Raw genomic sequence first — 19,700 nt, forward strand, 5'->3', positions numbered from 1 at the left:
AGAGAGAGAGAGAGAGAGCAAACAAAGGAGCTGCTGCTTATGTTGTTGTTTTTCTCAGTTTGTTGACTTTAATAGACCGCCAGGCCAAAGGGGGTGAAGGGGGTTAAGAAGAGACCCCAAAAACTGACACCGGCTGGTCGGTCATATGCGGTTGAACGCCCAGGAAGGAAGCACAGCAGAGGCTCAGAAAGAGTGCGAAAGCGAGAGAGAGAGACCCGTTGAGGCAGCAGAAATTATTTGCCTACTCTTGATGCACTGCCAAAGGGTATGACGAGCTTTTAGAACCGAAATTCATGGAAAGGATTAGAGGAGCGCACACTGACAGAGCAGAATAGGAGCTGCTAAAGGACATGTGCCTTCCTACAGATTAAAATAAAGATAGATAGTCGTAAAAGATGCCCCAAAGTCCACTAACTTTACGGCAAACTAGGATCACATCCAGCAACAGCCATAGAAACGTTGGATCTGCCAGGGTATCTATGGTTTCGACCCCAAGAACTGGTTGACATTTCCTTTTCTTGTTAGGCTCTCCATGTGTGTGTGTGTGTGTGCGTGTGGCAAGAGGGTTAAAAGCGTGCCGGGCTTGTTTATGCCTAAATCAATTTGCTGCATGAATGGATCTTAAGTGTAGGCCCAAAATGGAAAAGGATTCCACACACACACACACACACAGACAGTCCCTTCTCCGTCTACTTTTCATAGTCATACGTGTCCCAGAATCCCAGAAGCAATGATTATTAGCTGCCCCCTGCCCCCTGCCCCCTGCCACCCAGAAAGTGGGACGTGAGTGGAGTAGACAAGAAGGGGGGAAAAAGGAAAGCCTCCTTTTCAAAAATTAATAAAAACAAAACAAATTATAAAGGAATTTGCCTCCGAGGTCCATGCAGAAGCCTGGAATTCATGTTCCCTAGAAATATGTGGCATCCACAAGCATTTGGTAGAGAGATGCACACACATTAGTGGGGGGGGGGGGGACAGGGCGCATTCTTGGCCATCTGCATATACGGAATGTGGGTCAAAGGAGAAGCCCAGAATTCATGTGGCTTGCTGCACGTGCCGCACCTCAGCAGGTGGTCCCTGCCTCTGCCTCTGCCTCTGTCCCCCTCTTACCACATCTGTCCTTCCTTCCTTCCGTCTGTCTGTCTTTTTGTGTGCGTGTCGATGCCCACAAATCATTATTTTAATCGCGAATCATAAATCAAATGCAAGCCAAAGGGGAAATGGTAAAAAAGAATAGTGTTGCACATAGAGCGGGGCGTGTGTGGCATGACTTTTGCCAGCGAGAACGTGGAGGTGGCGGGACACTGATTCGAAATCTATTCATAAAGAATTACCCCCAATAGAGCGGAATAAGGCGCAAAAAAAACGAAACAGAAAGGATATTTGAAGGACTGCCGAACCCTGTCGATTCCTGCTTAATATTTAAACGTTTTCTATGGACTTTTCACAAAGGTATTTAAAAGGAGCTTCCTTTAGTCTAAAAATAAAAATAACCATAGGTTTTTGGTGTCTTTCAGGACTTGACCTTTGGCAAAATTTAAGGGAATCTCAGGATACTTAAAGGGGTTCTTCGCCTTGCATAATCGATATCGATAATATGTATATAATGTATCCTTCTTTGTGAAATATTTCAACGATTGAATGGCATCTCAAAGAAGGATATCAATGGAGCTTAGCAAAGAAGTTTCTGTGAATTGTAGTTCCCAGTGAAAGTTGTTCCATTTTCTTGGATAAATATCATAAATCTTGGCCTGGCCTGGCCTACTCCTCCACCCTTTGTTCTGCTCTGTTGAACTCGATCGAAAACCAATTAAGGAAGCCAGCATTCAGCAGCTGTTCCAGCACTTCTTGGCCCAATAATAATAAATTGAGAGTTGGCCATGAAAAGGGAGTGGGGGGGGGAGTGCGTGCATGCATGTCCTTTGTTGGCCATGTCTTGGTCTGTTAGTTAATTGCCTCATGACCAGGGAAAATATTTGTGTTTAATCTGGTAACATGCGAACACTGTTTGCCCCCCGCCCCCTGCCCCCAGCCTTTCGTCCTTCTGCTGTTTAATGTAACTGTAAATTGATTATAGCCCCAAAAGAGCAGAGTCGGAAGAGGCGGCTCTCTGACATGTATTTCAAGCTGCAATCTGCAGCGAACTCTCCTCCTGGCTCCCAACTGGCATTGGGGCTGCCGTTGCTGCCGTTGCTGCTGCGGTTTTTGTCCATCCGCGAAATGACAGGCAGGAGGACATTTTCGTGTTGTCGGTCGGTCGTCAGCTCTCTCTCCCTCTCCCCCTCTCTCTCTCTTCGCCACTAACGCGAAAAACGAGATGCGTCCCGATGCTCCCACTTTCTACTCTCCATTTCTCTCTCCCACACACACACACACACACACACTCTGTCCGTGTGTCAATTTAAGTGTTGAAAAGTGGTCTCCAGTGGTGGCGGTTTAGTGTGCTTTTCGCGAGTCTCCTCATCCCAGTCCTCCTTCAACTTTGGTCCTTAACCCCATCAGCCATCGGCATCGCCTGTCCTCTACTTCGTACTCCTCTTCTGTTTTCGTAGTCTTCTACTCCTTTTACTCGTTTTCCATTGAGAAACGAGAGACAATTCTCTCTCAGCTAGACGTTGTTTGTCGCTTGGCGTCGAGTGGATACCCTGTAGTGTCAGAGAACAGGAGCATATCAGGGCTTCTTCACCTCCAGGATACTAAAATATTCCATAAAAACCTTCAATCTGTAGATGTTCCTGTAAGAAGAGATCCTGTATGAAATATATAGATGATCTCCTCATAAATATCGAGTAATCGATACCCTGTAGTGTCAGAGAACAGGAGCATATCGGTGCAAAGGTAACCTTCAGTGCTCCTTCACCTCCAGGATACTAAAATATTCTATAAAAACCTTCAATATGTAGATGTTCCTTTAGGAAGAGATCCTGTATGAAATATATCGAGTAATCGGATTCCAAATTGGATGATTATTACCGTAAATACAGCGATTCCTTGTCGTTTACAGGGTATCTGCCAGTGGGCACTTTCCGCAAGTATTTAAGGATATGAAATCACACAACTTTGTGTGTGTATCTGTTGTATCTGGTAGATACATTTTGTATTCTGTCGCCAAGACAGTCTGTGCAGAAAGTATGCCACCCACTGAAAGAGAACCCCAGTAACATATAAGAACCCAGTGACCAGGCGGAGATTCCCATTGGATTCGGTGACATTTCTGGACATTTCCTGGGAATTTCTGCCTTCAATTCGAACATCGACGAGAACTGCTCGTCGAACGAGTAAACGAAAAGTTCGGTTCGCTTAATTACGGCACGCACTGTGTTGAAAGTTTTGGGCAGTAGAAGTAGTTTTCCCAACAGCAAAAGTTTTCCAAAGAAACCCCACCCCCACACACACACACACACACCCACACACACACACACACACACGTCTAAGTGGAGCCAAGAACATTCTCGTTACTCGTTTCTTGTCGATTGAGAGCCCGAAACCAGCAAAGAAGCCGCAACAACTTGCGAAATGTAAGACCTCGCAAGACAGTGCCACCCGTGCCACAGCAGCAGCCCCTATCTGCCACAAATATGCAAATGGGTTGGGGGGGGGGACTCACCTCGAAGGTTGTGAAGACGATTTTCTCGATGGAACCAAAGTAGCGTTCCCACAGGACTTGGGTTTGCTGGCGCAGGGCAAAGATCCTTTCCGCTGATATGGAGCGCACGATATCGGGTACCTGTAATAGAGAGAGACAGAGATAGAGAGAGCTGGTGTGAGTACAGAGGTGCGTATGCGTAATGCCAGCTTAATTGATGCATTCATTTGGCAGATGCACAGCCTTAATTGGCCCAAGGACTCAAGCAAAGGGGCGTCGGGAGTGCCATCCATCATAATTATGCCCACCGCAGCACCTGCCACTGCCCGTGCCACTGCAACCGTTTAAAGAGAGTCGAGAGTGGAGTTTCAGCCCGGGTTTCCTGCTCAAGTTAACGTAAATTAATTGCATTTCCTGCCAATAAACTACAAAGGCAAACATGCCAATGCATGGGGACATGGCCGAGACAGGAAGTTCGACTGCAGAAAGGATGCGCAGCACAAGGACGAGGGATGACGGATGAAGGCTGAAGAGTGGGCAGGCAATTGGCAAACAATGTGCCAAGACTTGGCCGCGACAAAGACTTTCAGGCAGTTCCCGGCGAAGGAGAAGCCTTCAAGAAAAAGGACACACTGGCAGTGCAAACAGACAGGAAGGAGCAAGGATAAACCAGTCCTTGAACGGACAGGTATGCTCGGACCATCGGATACTCGGACACGGCTCGGCTCGGTGCAAAACTGTCCACAACTTAAGCTGGAGGCCTCTTACGGACAGGACCCGGACCCCGACTTACATATCGGCTTCATTGGCAAGCAAACGCTTAAAGATCTTCATTGGCCTACTTTGGAGGGCCTTGAAGGATTTCCTTAAAGTATTGCCAGGTCCAAGGACCTTCCTTTGGTGTCCATCGACATGGTAACAGGTGCACAAATCGTTACGAATCCTTGCTGCAGAATATTCATCAATGCCAAATGGCTGGACATTTGAAAGTGTCGCCCCGCCGCCCCGCCCCCCCCGCAACTTTGTATTTATATGGGGCTCACAGCCCCCTCCACAAATAAACAATGAAAACCTTTGCGCTCTTCTTTTTTTTTAGACAGAAAGCCAACAAATGAAATCGCTTTCGTCGAATGACTCCGGGTGGCATGAGGCACGTGGCAGGGGGCGGGGGGCAGAGGGTAAAGGTGCACTTTCAATATTTTATATACGATATAGGGGCCATAACTGAAGTTTACTATATATTGCACGGGAGGGTACACTGGGAGAAACTTGCGCCTCTTCGGGGGGAAACCCGCCTAATATATGTATGTGTACTGCCCCCCGACTTTCCCTCAGTGTAGAATCCCCGCCCATTCCCCGTTTCGCTCACCTGCAGCAGGAGCCGCTCATCGGCCCAAATGGCGGCCTGTTTCCAATCGATTTTCGATTCAAAAGGCAACACCCAGGCATTGGACAATAGCACGGGGATGCAGCCCGCCTGCAGGGCCTCCAGAAATCTGCAAAAACATGGCATACGAAAAATGCAATTGTGGAAAATGTTAAATGAAAATTTTTGTGTGTGTGTTTTTTTTGCTCACCGAAAGGAGCCCAAACGACGGCCGCGCGGCACCAGGCAGAACGTCGAATTTTGCAGCAGAGTCTCGTAGTCGTATCTGGAACGGTAGAGGCAGGACAATGTAAATTAGTTGAGGTCATGACCCCGCATAATGGCACCTCCCGCAGCAGTATTTAATCGGGGAATGGCATAAAGCGAGAGAGAGAGAACTGCAGAGAACTTATCGGAATAACAATATGTTAATGGCAAAAGCAAAGCCGCTGAAAGGAGCTCCCAAGGTGGAAAAAGAGGAAGGTTTTTCTTAGGCTACCGCAAGTCCTTGGCTGGAACTGTTTATTCGGATCATATTTTAGTCTTAAAGGTGCTTCTACAGTAGACATTTGTATGATATCTTTCTATCTTTTATTGGAAAGTACCCAACTTTCACAGCAGCCACATATTTCTGAACATATTTACGATACTTTCCGTTGAGAATTTACCATTTCCTATAGGTATATTTTCCTAAAAATACCATCAATCCCATGGCTTTTTCCAGTAAATATTTTAATTAAAATTTCTTCAACGTAAAAACGCAATCAAAAGCCATTTTTCTTAATATATTTTCCTGGAAATTAAATTTCTTTCCTCCTCCCTCCCCCCCCCCCCCACCCCCCTCTTGAATCTTTGTAATTGAATCCCATTCAACTCGTTCGCTCTGCTCGGCTTTGCTCTTTGATATTTTGACGAAATTCCCATGATTCCAGCTTAATGCTTGACGGGGCGTATGCTTAACATTTGCTCCCATTACTCATACGCCATGGTGTCCATTGGCAAGGGCGCTTAGCGGGGCTTTGGCGGGGATTTTAATCTTCAATTCCAGAAATCAAAGCGAACCCTAATGCATCAGTCAGCCATATTACACATACGCCATGTACGCCAAACATTTATACAGGTGGGGCCAGGGGGGGCAGTGAGCGAACGGTAGGAACTATTGTTTGGCGTTGTTGGCCAATGGCATGGCCTAACGGCCAGTTTACAAGTTAAGTTGCGCGTAAAATTACATGTAGTTAGGCATGTTCTGGCCCCACCATCCCCACCACCCCCTACCGCCATCTCCACCCCCTACCAGCAGTTGCTGCCCCACTCCCACCACCCCTATAAAATGGCCTGCAATTTGAGCTCTGGACATTCGCGTTTTAAAAAGCAAAATCAGCAGAAAAAATTATTAGAAAACTGCAGGCGCAGCTATTTCCACATTGACAACGCACAGGAAGAGAGAGAGAGAGAGAGAGGGAGAGAGGGATAGAGGGAGAGAGCAATTCTGAACTTTTTTTTGTATAAATAATCTTGAGCAAACAACATAAATTGCATGTTGACTGCTGGTTTCAGACATTTTTGGGCAAAAAGTTGAAAAATTACACTGCCAAATGCTTGGGCAGGCCCACAACTCAAAAGAGTTGGCAAATCTCAGGATACACTACAAGAAAAGTAGGAGAGGAAACTGGCAATAAATTCAAATCTGTGGCCTAGGTCTTTAAGGGCATATAAATGGCATTGAAGTTTAGTAATTTATTAATAAATTATGATATAGAGTTCTCCGAACTAAAGGTCTCTGAAAGCCTCTATTTGTTGCACCCAATCAAATGTTGCCCCATTAAAACTTTTCAACAAAATATTCTTGATATGAAAAGAAATTTTCCTCCACTTTTCTTTGGATCCTGGGGCTATTTTTGGGATAAAGGGTCATTTGAGTGGGTTTGTTTGCTCCGTTTCCAAATATAAATATGGAATGAAGTGCCACCAAAGTGGGCGTGACCCCATTAATTAGGGGGTAGCAATAGCAGCTTATACATGTATCCATTTCCATTTCCATTTCCATATATGCAGGTGCATTTGGAGTGAGTCCTTTCCGCAGGTCAGTGCCCTTTCGTGCCTCTCCTGCCGCTCCCTCGCTTAGTAAGTTTTGTTGTTCGCTTAGTTAGCGACTTGTTTAAGCAATTAAGAGCCGCCAACGAGCAATGCTAGTCAGCAGCATAGTTTCGCTGCGCTCTCCCTCTGCTGCTTATCCTTCCTTATTCCCTGAACGGCAATTAAATGATTTCAGCTTTCAGCCAAGTTAAGCGAACAGTTGTGTGCTGTTTGGGTTGGCCAACATCATGCGAGCAAAACTTTTGCTATTTACACGCGTTTGTCTGTCAAAAGTTCTTGCCTCCTCCGCGGACATACCCTCTGCCGCGGGCGGAGCGGCATGCGGTACAGCTTCTGCCACTGCTTGCAGTGCTGCTTCAAAATCTGCCACGCCACTTAGTTCAGCGTCCAACCACTTCATTAGCCTTTGGATAGAATGAGGCAGGAGATGTGACGTTGATCTCTTAATTAAGCTGCGCTGCTTTTACTCGCTTGCACTGCCGCTGACGCTCGCTGCGACATCAAGAGTACCAGTAGGAAAGCTTTCCTAGGCTTATACTCATACTTCTAAAGCCCTGCTGCTCAGGCTCTCTTGATCTTGATTTAAACAGCGCTGCTTTTACTCGCTTGCTCTGCTGCGACATTGAGAGTAACAAAAGGAGAGCTTTCCTAGGCTTATGCTCATACTTCTAAAGCCCCGCTGCTCAGGCTCTCTTGATCTTGATTTAGGCAGCGCTGCTTTTACTCGCTTGCTCTGCTGCTGACGCTCGCTACGAAATAGAGAGCAACAAAAGGAAAGCTTCCCTAGGCTTATGCTCTTCTTTCTAAAGCAGCGAATTGCTTCCAGCGCCTTTCCTCGCAAAAGTTTATCAACAACTTGAAATCTGTTATGCATTATTTCATTTAACCACTTGAAACAGACACCTAGCAACAAGTTACAAGTTTCCAGCGTTGATGAATACGGTATCAGTTCGCGTGGAATGTTTCCCTGGCAACAAATTCCGCATTGACCCAGCAATTACTTAGTCAGAGTCAAATGATGGCAAGTCTCACCTGTTGCTTGGTATCAGACAGACAAAGAGAGAGAGAGAGAGAGAGAGAGAGAGATTTGCTGTGAATTGCTTGCGGTTGAGCCTAGGTACGCACAAAATTAACCTAAGAACCTGGGGGTGGAACTTCAGGGCCAACCCTGCTCGCAGCGGGAACATAATTTAAGTGGTTTCCAGCTGTCAAAGGTGCTGTGTGGCCCTTGCTTCCTGTGGTGTATCTTTATCGCTTTTCCTTTTTAGCTTCTTTCGGTTCCGTTGTTTGTTGTACTCGTAATGGGAACGGCTGTACCGGCGCTGATTGAGTGACTGACAAGCTGGCTGAGTGACAGAGGGACTCTGCCTGGTGCTGTGATTTGGCATTTACTCTCATCATTTGGCTTTTGCCAATGACAGGCCATCCCCCTCCACCACCATTCCAGGCACATGGTATGTATTACTAATCCTGTTGGAGTAGTTTTTCGCATATCGGATTCGGATTTTTTTGTTTGTATACCGTGGGAGGAACTTTCGATCTGAAATGGTATGTATAAGAGGTACGCAGCGCAACGCCAAAGCAGTTTTTTCTTTTTTTAGATCGCTTCTCTGCTTTGTGCCTTATCATCTTTGCTTTTAGCTTGAAATTTCTATATGCTCACAGTCCTCATCCCCTCACCCCATTCCCTGGTACACGCAACATTTAATGAATTGCCAAAAGGGGAACGTGGAGAGCACACTTTGCCTATGGCGGGAATTGCTTGTCAGCTGCAGCAGAATGCAAAATTAATTAAAGAAAGCCAAAAACTGCAAAAATCAACGAACACAGAAAAAAACTTGAAACCCAGAGGTGGAGGAGAAGAAAGGAGAGATGTAGAGGTTTTGGAAGAGAAATGTCAAGCTGGAGCGCAAAAAGTTTTCACTTGACTTTAGTTGAGAGCAAAGCTGTCAGAGAGGGAGAGAGAGCAGCAGCAGCAGTGGGAGATGAGAGGGTAAAAGAAATGTGCGACGCATTTCAATGCAAATTAAATTTTTCAAAACCAGCATTTGAAATAGGGACAATTTGGGATGCATTTCGAGTACGCAGCGAGACCGGAGAGCAACCGTCAGCATAGACAAACATAAAAGCACACACACAAAAAAGGTATAAAAAGAAACTTCATCCAAGAGAGGGAGGGAGGGCGAGAGAGAGAGAATGCAGCTGTAATAGTTGCCATCCGCATTGTTTGCCCTAAGACTAGTGGCAGCGCAGTAGCAGCGCAACAGAAGATAAGAAGGAAGAGCAGTGGCATCGGCATCGGCAGAGACTGAGAAGGAGCAGCAGTCGCAGCAGCAGCATCGGCAGCGCCAGAAGCAGCAGGCGAGAGGCAGAGCAGCGGCAACGGTAGCGCCAGAAGCAGAGCAGAGCAGCAAAAGAATATAGGAGGAAATAGAGGAAGAGGAATCCCAAAGCAGCAGCAGAGGGAGTAGCTAGAAGCAGAGAAGCAAATGCAGCAAGCGCAGCAGAGAGAGCGCCACGACAAGGGTATACCCTGTATATGTCATCGATAGAGAGTGGAGTCATAAATGTTCACAAAACGAATATGCCCTCGCACTCGAAGCGTACTGGGTATAAGGTGAATGGGTGTAGGAGAAAGAGAAACATTAAATATGGCGCATTAGTTTCGAGTGCAAAGCTCGCATCCCTCCCTCCTTCCGCCAATTCCCTGAACCATTCTCCGCTCTCATTGTGGAACGGCTTTCATCGTTGTCGTCGCTTGTCGCCAGCTTGTGTTAATGGCTCATAATGAAAGCAGAGACGCAGCGGTGAAGCGCCGAAAGACCGCACAAAGATGTCCTCCGATTGCCCACAATGCGTAAGAGTGGGAGGGCGAATGCAACGGCAATTGAGAAGTTTTCGCCTCACACACACATGAAAAGCAAATACATTTATGATTATTATAGCATACAATGATTATGCTATGAAAAATACGGGAGAGCAGTGGCAGAGCTTCAACCATCAGATGAATTTTTGCCCCAGAAGTCGCCTCGTTGAAATTTCGTGTTGAAAATTCGGGCTTTTGTTTAGCTAGCTCTGGCTTGGTCCTTATGCGCAGGACATTAATGCCATGGACAGCAATTACTTGGCACGTTTTTTGGGGCAGCCCCACACACACAAACACACACGCACACACAGGCGAAATAATGGGAGAAAATGGGAGAAAGTACTCAAAGAAATTGCCATTGCGCGGTCCGAGCTTCCTTCGTTGAAGGCGCCACGCCACATTCTGTTCCTTGTGCCACCTTCTCGCCTCGGCAGCAAGTGTGTCGCCATTTTAAAGTGATTTATGTGGAAATCTGAGATTAACGTGGAAAGTGGCAAACGAAGAAAGAGGTTGCTGCAGCAGCAGCAGCAGCAGGTGCAACGGCTGGCAGCTTCACCTTGCACCGAGCTCAAGTTTTTCATTCCTCACGTTGCAACACTGCCATCTCATGCCATCCTCCTGATTCTCCCTCCCGTCCCTTGTTGGTTGATAATGATGATGCTGGCATGAAAATTTATTACTTGGGAAATTACATTATGAAAAATGCATAAAGCCCCGGCTTGGGTTTGCCGAGTGGCTGTGCCCTTCTAATGAGCCCCCCCCCAAAAAGGGGTTTCTGCCATTCAAAAGCTCCAAATTTGTTTGTAGGGAACAGGCTCCCAGGGAAATTGGGTAATCTAGGATAAACGATGGCAGCTTAAAGCAAAACTTTAAAATTTTAAAACATTTCAATCCCTAGAACATCCTGTGAACGAATGAAAGCTGATATTGGAAATTTTCCCTTTGATATTTGAATAGTTTTTGGCCCATAAAATGTCCAAAAAATTACAGTAGCATAGTTTTCCGGGCTGAAGGGGGCAAAGACCAACCAAAAATCATGTTGAAATGTATTTCGTTTCACTTTTTGGCCTGGATATATTTTTAATTGGTAATGCAAAACCGAATTTCAGTCTCCTGGCCAGCAAAAGGACTCCATCCAAAACCGAAATTGGTTCGAAAATTGCATGGAAGATGGCAAACGGAAAGGAGGAACGTCATAAATTGCTAACCAAAATTAAAGAGCCGAAAAAGCTGAAAGTTTCCTTTGGGGGAACCTTGGACACACACACACCCACACACACACACACCCACAGGGGGAGAGAGAGAGAGAGAGAGAGAGTGAGGTAATGCTACGTGTGGCTGCAACAGTTGCCGTGGCCTGGCAGCTACGTGGCGTCGCGTCTGGTGCCAACAAGCGAAAAAGGGGATTGAAGAAAAACAACTTTTACTCTCAAGGACATTTCATGGCGTCGTCTCATTATTTGCCACAGTTGCCACCACTCGGCAACGCCTTCAAAAATAGCAATACACAGACAACAGAACAGAACACAAAAATAAAAAAAGCGACAACCTCAAGCACCAAATGGATAGAATCGTTGACCTCGTATCAGTCCCTCTGCCGCATGCCGCATGCCTCATGTCGCGTGTGGCATCATCATCATCAGTGGCGGCGGCGGCTCATCAACCCCCTGCGCTCCGACTGCAATGCATTGATGGTGCCCCTGCCACACATATGTTGCATGACAGCGGTGACAACCGCCAGCAACAAAAACACTTATTGGCGCCTTTGGACACCGCACAAAAATTTCATTAAAAGCGGCTCAAGGTTTTTTTTCCCGCCACTGCAGTTGAAGAAAAGTTCGCCCCGAAGCAATAACCAAAAACTTTTTAATGGATTTTCGTGAGGCATATAATGTCTGTATTTAAGATATATAATATATTGTAAGACGAAGAAACGATTCGGGCAGGCAAAGTTCTTTGAGCCTGGCAACGCCTGAGCCTTCTGCTGGCCATCTGGCAACGCTCAATTTGTCGAAATGAATTTATTTGGAGGAAACGCGGTTTTTATTCATAAGTTTTCATCACTTTCAGGGCAGAAACTGTTCTTTTCGTTTACGTTTAAAAATTCATACAACAACCTCTGGACGGACGCCTTTCCGTCTTTCAATCTCAATTTCAAGCTTCGCTGACCCTTCACTGCCACTCGCCCTGTCCCGCTCTCACTCACACTCTCACTTTCTCTCTCTGGTTTTGATGAGAAAACTTTAAATCATTGCCAAATTGAATGGATTTTGGTTTCTGGGCTCTGGTTTCGGTTTTCTTTGGAACGGTTATGTATATTAACAGGAGCCACAGCGGCAGCGACAGCGACAGCAAGAGCCACAGCGGCAGCGACAGCAGCACCAACAGCAACAGCAACAGCGGCAGAAACAGCAACAGCAACAGCGGCAGCGAAGGCAACAGCAACAGCGACAGCGGCAGCGACAGCAACAGCATCAGCGGCAGACACAACAGCAACAATGCACAAATTTTTGCATATTAATGCTCCTGGAAAAACTCATCAAAAATACAGAAGCGAAGCTCACTCCTCCTCCTCCTCCCCCTCCTCCTCTGGCCCACCGACCCGCTCTGCTCATGCTGAGGGCGCATTCATGAGCTTTTAGAAATTGTAAGCGTATAAAAAATGTAGCAGCAGGAGGAAAAGAAAAGCAAAAAAATAAAATAAAAGAAAATCCCTAATGCTACTCAAAGGTATTATGCAATTTTCTTAACATGTTCATGTTCATGTATTTACTTGTAGTTGTAGTTGTACTTGTGTTTATCTATGTTTTGATAGAGAGAAAGCTAGACAGACGGACGGACAGAGAACATGAGTAGAAAGAGATGGATAGATGGAGTACATACATATGTAAATAAAGAGAACAGAGAACGATAGAGCAGGAGTAGGAGTAGTGTGGGGGGGGAAGGGGGGGTCGGAGAAAGAAAGGGGAGTGAGATATATATCTGACAGGTGCATTAACGAAGTTTTCAGACAGCGAAGGGAAGGCGTTCCCTGATAAAAAATGATGTGAGTGGAAAAGCAATTTGCTTGATTATGTAGAACAGTTGAGGGAGGCGGTGGGGCGTGGCACGAGCAGGAAGCTCGCGAACATATCGCGGTGGGGTGGCGCGGGGGAGGGGAAGAGGAAGGAAGGGAGCATAAATCGCTGATGCTCGACGCTAAAGCGGATTTGTCGCATAAGTCATGTCAAATTACAGCTAGAGAGAGAGACAGAGAGAGCAAAGGAGAGACGGCAAAGGAGGAGAGTACAAAAAAATCTAAAAAATTGCATTCAATTAAAGGTGAAAGGTAAATTTTACGTTGACATTCTTTTTTTATTTTTTATCGTCTCTCCTTTCTCATTGCGCTTTTTGCATGGTATTCTTCAAGCGAACAATAAATTGATTGTGAAAGAGTAGAAGCAAAGTTCGCTGCGCAAAAAAAAAAAATAATAAAATGCTGAAAAGTGAACTCGTAATTCGTAGTGCCACAGCTAAAGATACCCTTCGATTTGAAGAGTTTTTCCCAAAGAAGCAATTGATAATCTTCAGTGAAAATAGATAGCTGCTTCTCTCTCTGCGTGACAAACCTTCAGCCAAATTATAACACCCTCTGTGAGTGTATAATATGTAGGATATCTGATGCAGAGGCAGCGTCAGCGGCAGAAGCAGCGGCGCGGGCAGCGGCAGCGGCAGAGAACGGTAATGCCTTTTGCGAGACATCTCTAATCAGCAGGAAATCAGTAAACTCGATAGGCACGAGGGCGGAACTCGGCGGATAGCTGGCTGGATGGCTGGAGAATGGAATTAAATGGCACGCCGACAATGCTCGAATGGAATGGAATTTAACGGTATGGCCATCAGAAATGGCTGCCATCTCAATGCCCATTCAACTGTGCCGCTTCCTTCACTCGTTCTTTGCATTCAATTCGTGTTTTTTCTCTCTCTTGATTTCTTTCACTTTTTCCAGCATCTCTTCTTTCGCTTGTATTTTTGCATTGCCTGGCCATTGCAGCCATTTTTGTGAGAGATTTTCTAAAGTAAAATTCAACTTCTTTATTACTGAAAAAAAATGCATAACAAAACAGTCAGCTTGGGAGAGGGAGAGTGCACATGCAAAAACAAAGAGCCACGTCGAAGAGAACGTTATGCGTGGGACTCTCATCCGAAAGCTTCTTGCTAGAATCGTCTGCATTGATTGTTATACTGTTATACGTTTGAATGCTTTTGCTTTTTTTTCGTTATGATCGCAGTGGCAGAGGCGGCGGCTTCTACCTGCGCCTGCGTATGTACATACATATGTATGTGTGTATGTTCTAGCTTACAAGCTAACAGGCCGACCGAGAGCCGTATGGATCTTGAGAGCGAGCGCGAGACCGCTCTCAAAGCGCTGCGTCAGAGAGAGAGAGAGAGAGTGGGTACAGAGCGCTGTAACGGAGAGTAGCTAGCCGGTAGCGATAACAGACTTGTTAACATGGGGGTACTAACAGCGCTCTGTTGGTCTGTTACAGCTGTTATCCTGAAAAGGCTTGATCGATCATGCTTGATCGTGACTTTGCGCTCCATATTTTCATGAATTCTTCATGTTCAGGGATTCCTACAATAGAACAGTCAACATCCTTTAAGAAACCCGCCTTCCTGCCGTGGGTATCCATTTCTACAACTCAATTTCCCTGCCCCCCCCTGCCGATTCCAAGAACCAAACATCCGCAACTTTGAGTAAAACATCTCAAATCTTCGTACCATGATTGAAAAGTCAAGGAGTCGGGGCCTGGACCCCATCTACGGACCATGTTTTTGGTGCCACTTTAATGCTAAACGGAAGCCATTGGCATTGTAAATGCCTTTCTCCCAAGTGTCGTGCCATTTAAATGAGCTTGTCAAGTCGGATTTGAGCACATTAATCACAGACAGACAGACAGACGGACGGACAGACAGTCCGCCCCACCAAGGACTCCGGTTAATGGCCAAAGGATAGGGATGAAGCTGTTGAAGCTTTAGTTGCGAAAGCGGATTGGTGGAGGGGTGGCAGCTATTAGCACTCCGTCGACAAAGGAGGCTAAACAAATTACCCACAGAACCTCCAATGACAGTTGGAGACAATTTCTGGGAAATTTCTGCCGAGGACAACATCATTAGAGAGAGAGAGAGAGAGAGAGAGCACTTACCTGTCATACTCGCGATTGTCCTCGTCACAGCGATTGTCCTGCAGCTCTCGCCAGCTCTTGCCGTGGCGACAGGTGGTGACCAGGACCATGTCTCGTCCGTTGTGCAAATGGAACAGCGAGTTGCGGGTCTCCGAGCCAATGCCATGCACATAGCTGCAAAGATACAAGATATTTCAAAATGTATTAAAGAGATGCCTAGGAAAATACATATATAAAGAGAGGGATTTTCAATACTTTCGATTTTCTTTGATTATTTTAGCGTCCCTCGGCTCTTTTTCCCATTCAAGTACAACAATTATTGCCCGAGTTCTTTCTATTTGTTGCTTTCGATTTGATTTCGTACGTTTGAAGTTGTTGTCAGTGCCACATCGGAAAATGCTGACATTTGCAGAACCGGAGTGGAGTGGAGATACACTGCAAAAAGAACCCAAGCCCTAAAGGCCCTAAGGGACAGGTTAGTTTGGGTTTCTGTGCCCTCTTTTTCGCTCAGTGTAGTGGCCGCTGGATTAGGCTTCTCAGATTTGTTCAGTTGGCATAAACAGCGGCGTCAAAATCAATTGCAATAAAGCAACCACCGGCGGAGATAGGGATAGGGCTTAGGCGGAGGAGGAGGAGGAGGACGAGGAGGAGCAGAGAAAAGCATCTAGATGCGGGTGTGGCAGAAACTTAAGTCCAAGTCGTTGTCTGGGGGGTGCCTTCAGAGCAATTGAAACAAAAGACGCCACACTACGATACCAACAATGCCAACAATGGGCGCTGCACAAGCACAAAGCACACAGAGATACAGATACAGATACATAGATACAAGGATACGACGGACAGTAAACGCTCTCAAGTGTACGGCTAAGCAAAATGGCAGCAAACCACACACACAGTGGCATCCACGGCACGGCACGGCACGGCATGACGTGGCATCTATCGCATCAGCAATCGAGCAGAAAACAAGTAAGACAGACAGCTCCGATCGAGTGTAGCGACTGGGGGATACCCATAAATACTGTGAAAATTATCTGTAACCAGCGATAACCAATACAATAAACAGCATGCCCCGTGGGTCTCCTACGATTACGGGGTACAAATAAGCAGCGGCATTAGAGAATGGATACGAGGGAGTCCTGTGAGCAGGATAACGCTTCTCTCTGTGTGCAATTTCCTTCTGCTTGGCTTGCAGTTGAGCAAATTTCATACACAATGAAGTATGGGGCAAAGCAAAATATCTGCCACACTGCCACTGTGCCACACACACACACACGCACACACAGACGGAGCAGCAGATTGGGCAGCGCTGATTTCCGTTGTCCGACAACTGGAGCAAGCAAGGAGCACAAGACTTTGGGCCAAGAGCCTGCCACAGCGAACAAACATCCCAGAGATTGAGAGGAGGGCAACGGGGCAGGGGGCAGGGGCAGGGGCAGGGGGCAGGGGGGCAGGAGGTGGGGACTAAGCCATAAGTTATTTGATTTAATCAGCGTGTCGTTGCCTGCGGCGCCTTTTGGGGTTACGAATGGAATTGAAATGTGTGTGTGTGTGTGTGTCCGCGTCGTATCAATTGTTGTGGCAAATCCTGTGGCAATATCCCATAGGATCCCAGTACGAAATTGGGTCACTTTAGCCCGAGAGAGATTTATTTGATTTTTTTACATTTTCAACCAAAAAGAAAACAGGAAAAGCAGACCCAAAGATGGATGGGCATGGATCGTCAACGTCTTTAATAGGTGATTGCTATAATTGCTCAGAAATCGGTTAATTGAGGCAAAAGATCGGATCTATTTTATAGTCAGAATGAAGAAAACAAGTCGAACAGTGATTGATTTAATTATTCAAAGATAAAAATTGCAAAAGCTCGAAAAAAACGACTGGATATCAAAAATTAGGGTTAGGAATGGCTGGAAATGCAACACTGAGGTTAGGAATGCCTGAAATTGAAACAGTGGAAGTAAATAATCTTTTTCAGAGGTTATTTCAAATCAAATTCAAAGTTAAAACACTGAAGGATAATTGAGGAAAAAACCAATCATAAAATATTTGCCCTTAATTCGAAAAAAAAATTGAAAACCTCTACGACGCGAATGAATTGATATGCAAAATGTATTTATACAAGAATTTATTTGCCAATTTGTTTCCATAACGAATCTGATTGAAAATGACAGCGACGCCATGAAAACCACTCACAAAAGGACTATCATCGAAAGCCCCCCAACAAAAAAAAGGCCATCTGGGATTTTTCAGATTGTCGCTTTTCCTTCCGGGCTCACTTTTTTGTCGTGTAAATTAATTTAGAAGAGAGATGGCAGTCACATTAATATAAATTAAGTGCAGAGGCTGAGAAAAATGCTTTCAACGGCAGCCATAATGGCCAGGAAATGGTCTGCTGTAATCTAATTTATGCCTTCAATGGCCAAGAGTGTGTATGGAGAGAGTCTTGAACAAGTTTAAAGTGGCGTTTTCTAGTGCCATTTGAAGATCAAGAAAGTAGCAGATACTTTCATTAAAGATATCTGAAATTTTTAAAGAAAAAGCCACAGGGATGATTGTTGCCTGTTAGTCCTAGAATTTTGAGGCTCGATCAGAGCGAAAACATATGTCTTTGGAGAGCTAATCTTAAATAAAAAATGGTCCCCGAACCCTTTTAGCGAATCGAAATATGTTCTCTGAAATCCCTGGATTTAATCTGCCATAAATTTTCAATTGTATGGAAAATCATTTACCTGCCGGGATGGCTCAATTAAATATTGATTGGGCCTAGCGGCTGGCCGCAAACAATTCCCCGCAGAAAAAGGCCAAACACCCAGCAGGAGAGCGAACTAAGGCCAAGGACCCCCCCACCGACACCCCAAAAGCCATTTGGCGGCTGTCATCGGCCAGGGCGGAGGCTCTCCTACGATGCTCTTCTCTCTTGTGACCACTAATCCAAACATAATCTAAAATAATTGAGTATGCCCGGGACGCGAATACGCTTTTTCGCCCTGAATAATTTATGCGCGCATTAAATAAGCTTAAAATGTGCTCTGGACACAGAACTGGGGGACAGACCATGTGCCAGACTCTTCCCCAGGCAGTGGCAGTGGCCCCCGTCTGACCCCCGGGGGATCGGCTTACACGGGTTAATGCCTTCTGCTTGGAGCCGGCTATGGCTTATGACATAAGTTTATTCTCTCGTTTCTCTGGTGGACTCTGGTCTGGGGGGAAGGGGGGGATGAATGGTGTCGCCCTGGGTTATGCAGCAGCCTCTGCTGCCGAGGCTTATCTATGCAGCTTCAAAGCCTTTGTGATGTCCTTAGCTCTCCAAAGAGAGCTTCTCTCTTTTTTGTCTATGTGTGTGTGTGTGTGTGTGTGTGTGTGTGTGTGTGTGTGTCCCTCATACATACGCATACAAATTGTGTCGCCATTGGAGAGAAAACAGCGACAAGAGCACCAGCAGAAAAGAAAAGAACCTCCAAAGAAAAAGGACGAATAACGACTTGAGAGATACCCTCGCTATGCGCAACTTTCATCAGCTATCCAGAGGAAATCCCTTAAATTATAGATAAATACTGAATAATCATCAGAAAAAAAAACCAAAAACTAAATACAAATTTTAAAATAAATAAACTTTAAATACAAATTAAAAAATTTTAGAATAAGAAATAAAATTTATCATTGAAAAAAAAAAATTGAATTAAATATAATCAACTTTGATTTAAACATTAAAAATTATTTTTTATAATAATTAATAATAATATATTTATTTTAAGCATAAAATAAATTTGAATAATTATTTTTAATAATGCTTAAATTACCGCAAACATACATATAAAAAAAAGCAATCAAAATACCATCAAGTTTACAGAACACAGTTTTTCCAAAAAAAAAATAGCGCAAAAATACTATACAAAAAAATAACACAAAATACCAAAAAAAATACCACAAGAAATACAAAAAAATTTACACTGAAACAAGAACCGAAAAATTTTATAATACTACCGCAAACAAATAATAAAAAAAAACAATCAAAATACCATACAATTTACAAAATATATTTATTTTAAACATGAAATAAATTGGAATAAATATTTAATTATTTTAATAATGATTAATTATAATATATATTTATTTGAAATATGAATTGTGGCCAATAACAGTAAACAACATAATTTGTATTAGCGATATAATTTTATTTATATATATATAATTTTTCTAGGTTAAATCTGGCAAAGCACGATATACCCTGCCAATCCACAATTACCATGGGGTATCCGCGGAGCAGGAACAACAGAATCGCCACTGGCATTAAATCAATGCAGACAACAACGACACAGCCGTGGACATAAGGATACAGATGCAAGGCAGTGAGAGCAGGGGGGTGGGGCAAGGGGAGCAGGGGGGGCAGAGGAAGCCGAAAGGAGACCAGAAAGAGAGCGTGGGCCATTGGGGCAGTGGGGACAGGTAGGGAAAAATGCATTTTTATTCTCGTAAAATATACGTAAATATATTATTAAGTGCAACGGCAACAACAAATTGGTTAAGCAAAACAAAAAAAGGAGAGAGAAAAATGGAAAATGGAAAACAGAAAATCCTTAAATGGCAGGTCATGAAAATAAATACAAGAGGACATATGCG

The 19,700-nt window shown here is 44.9% G+C and overlaps 1 protein-coding gene across 1 annotated transcript in view; it reads right to left on the minus strand.

Annotated features, from left to right (window-relative positions):
• The window catches only part of LOC108159662 (exostosin-1), a 64,273-nt gene that overhangs the window by 17,630 nt on the left and 26,943 nt on the right, over positions 1-19,700 (minus strand). The window contains exons 2-5 of the mRNA XM_017293139.2: positions 15,102-15,254; positions 5,164-5,238; positions 4,956-5,082; positions 3,608-3,727 (exon numbers count right to left, since the gene is read on the minus strand). Of these exons, the coding sequence (XP_017148628.1) occupies positions 3,608-3,727; positions 4,956-5,082; positions 5,164-5,238; positions 15,102-15,254 (475 nt within the window). The remainder of the gene's footprint in view (positions 1-3,607; positions 3,728-4,955; positions 5,083-5,163; positions 5,239-15,101; positions 15,255-19,700) is intronic.

This window comes from Drosophila miranda, chromosome 3, assembly GCF_003369915.1.
Source record: "Drosophila miranda strain MSH22 chromosome 3, D.miranda_PacBio2.1, whole genome shotgun sequence".
In the NCBI taxonomy this organism is placed as follows: Eukaryota; Metazoa; Arthropoda; class Insecta; order Diptera; family Drosophilidae; genus Drosophila; species Drosophila miranda.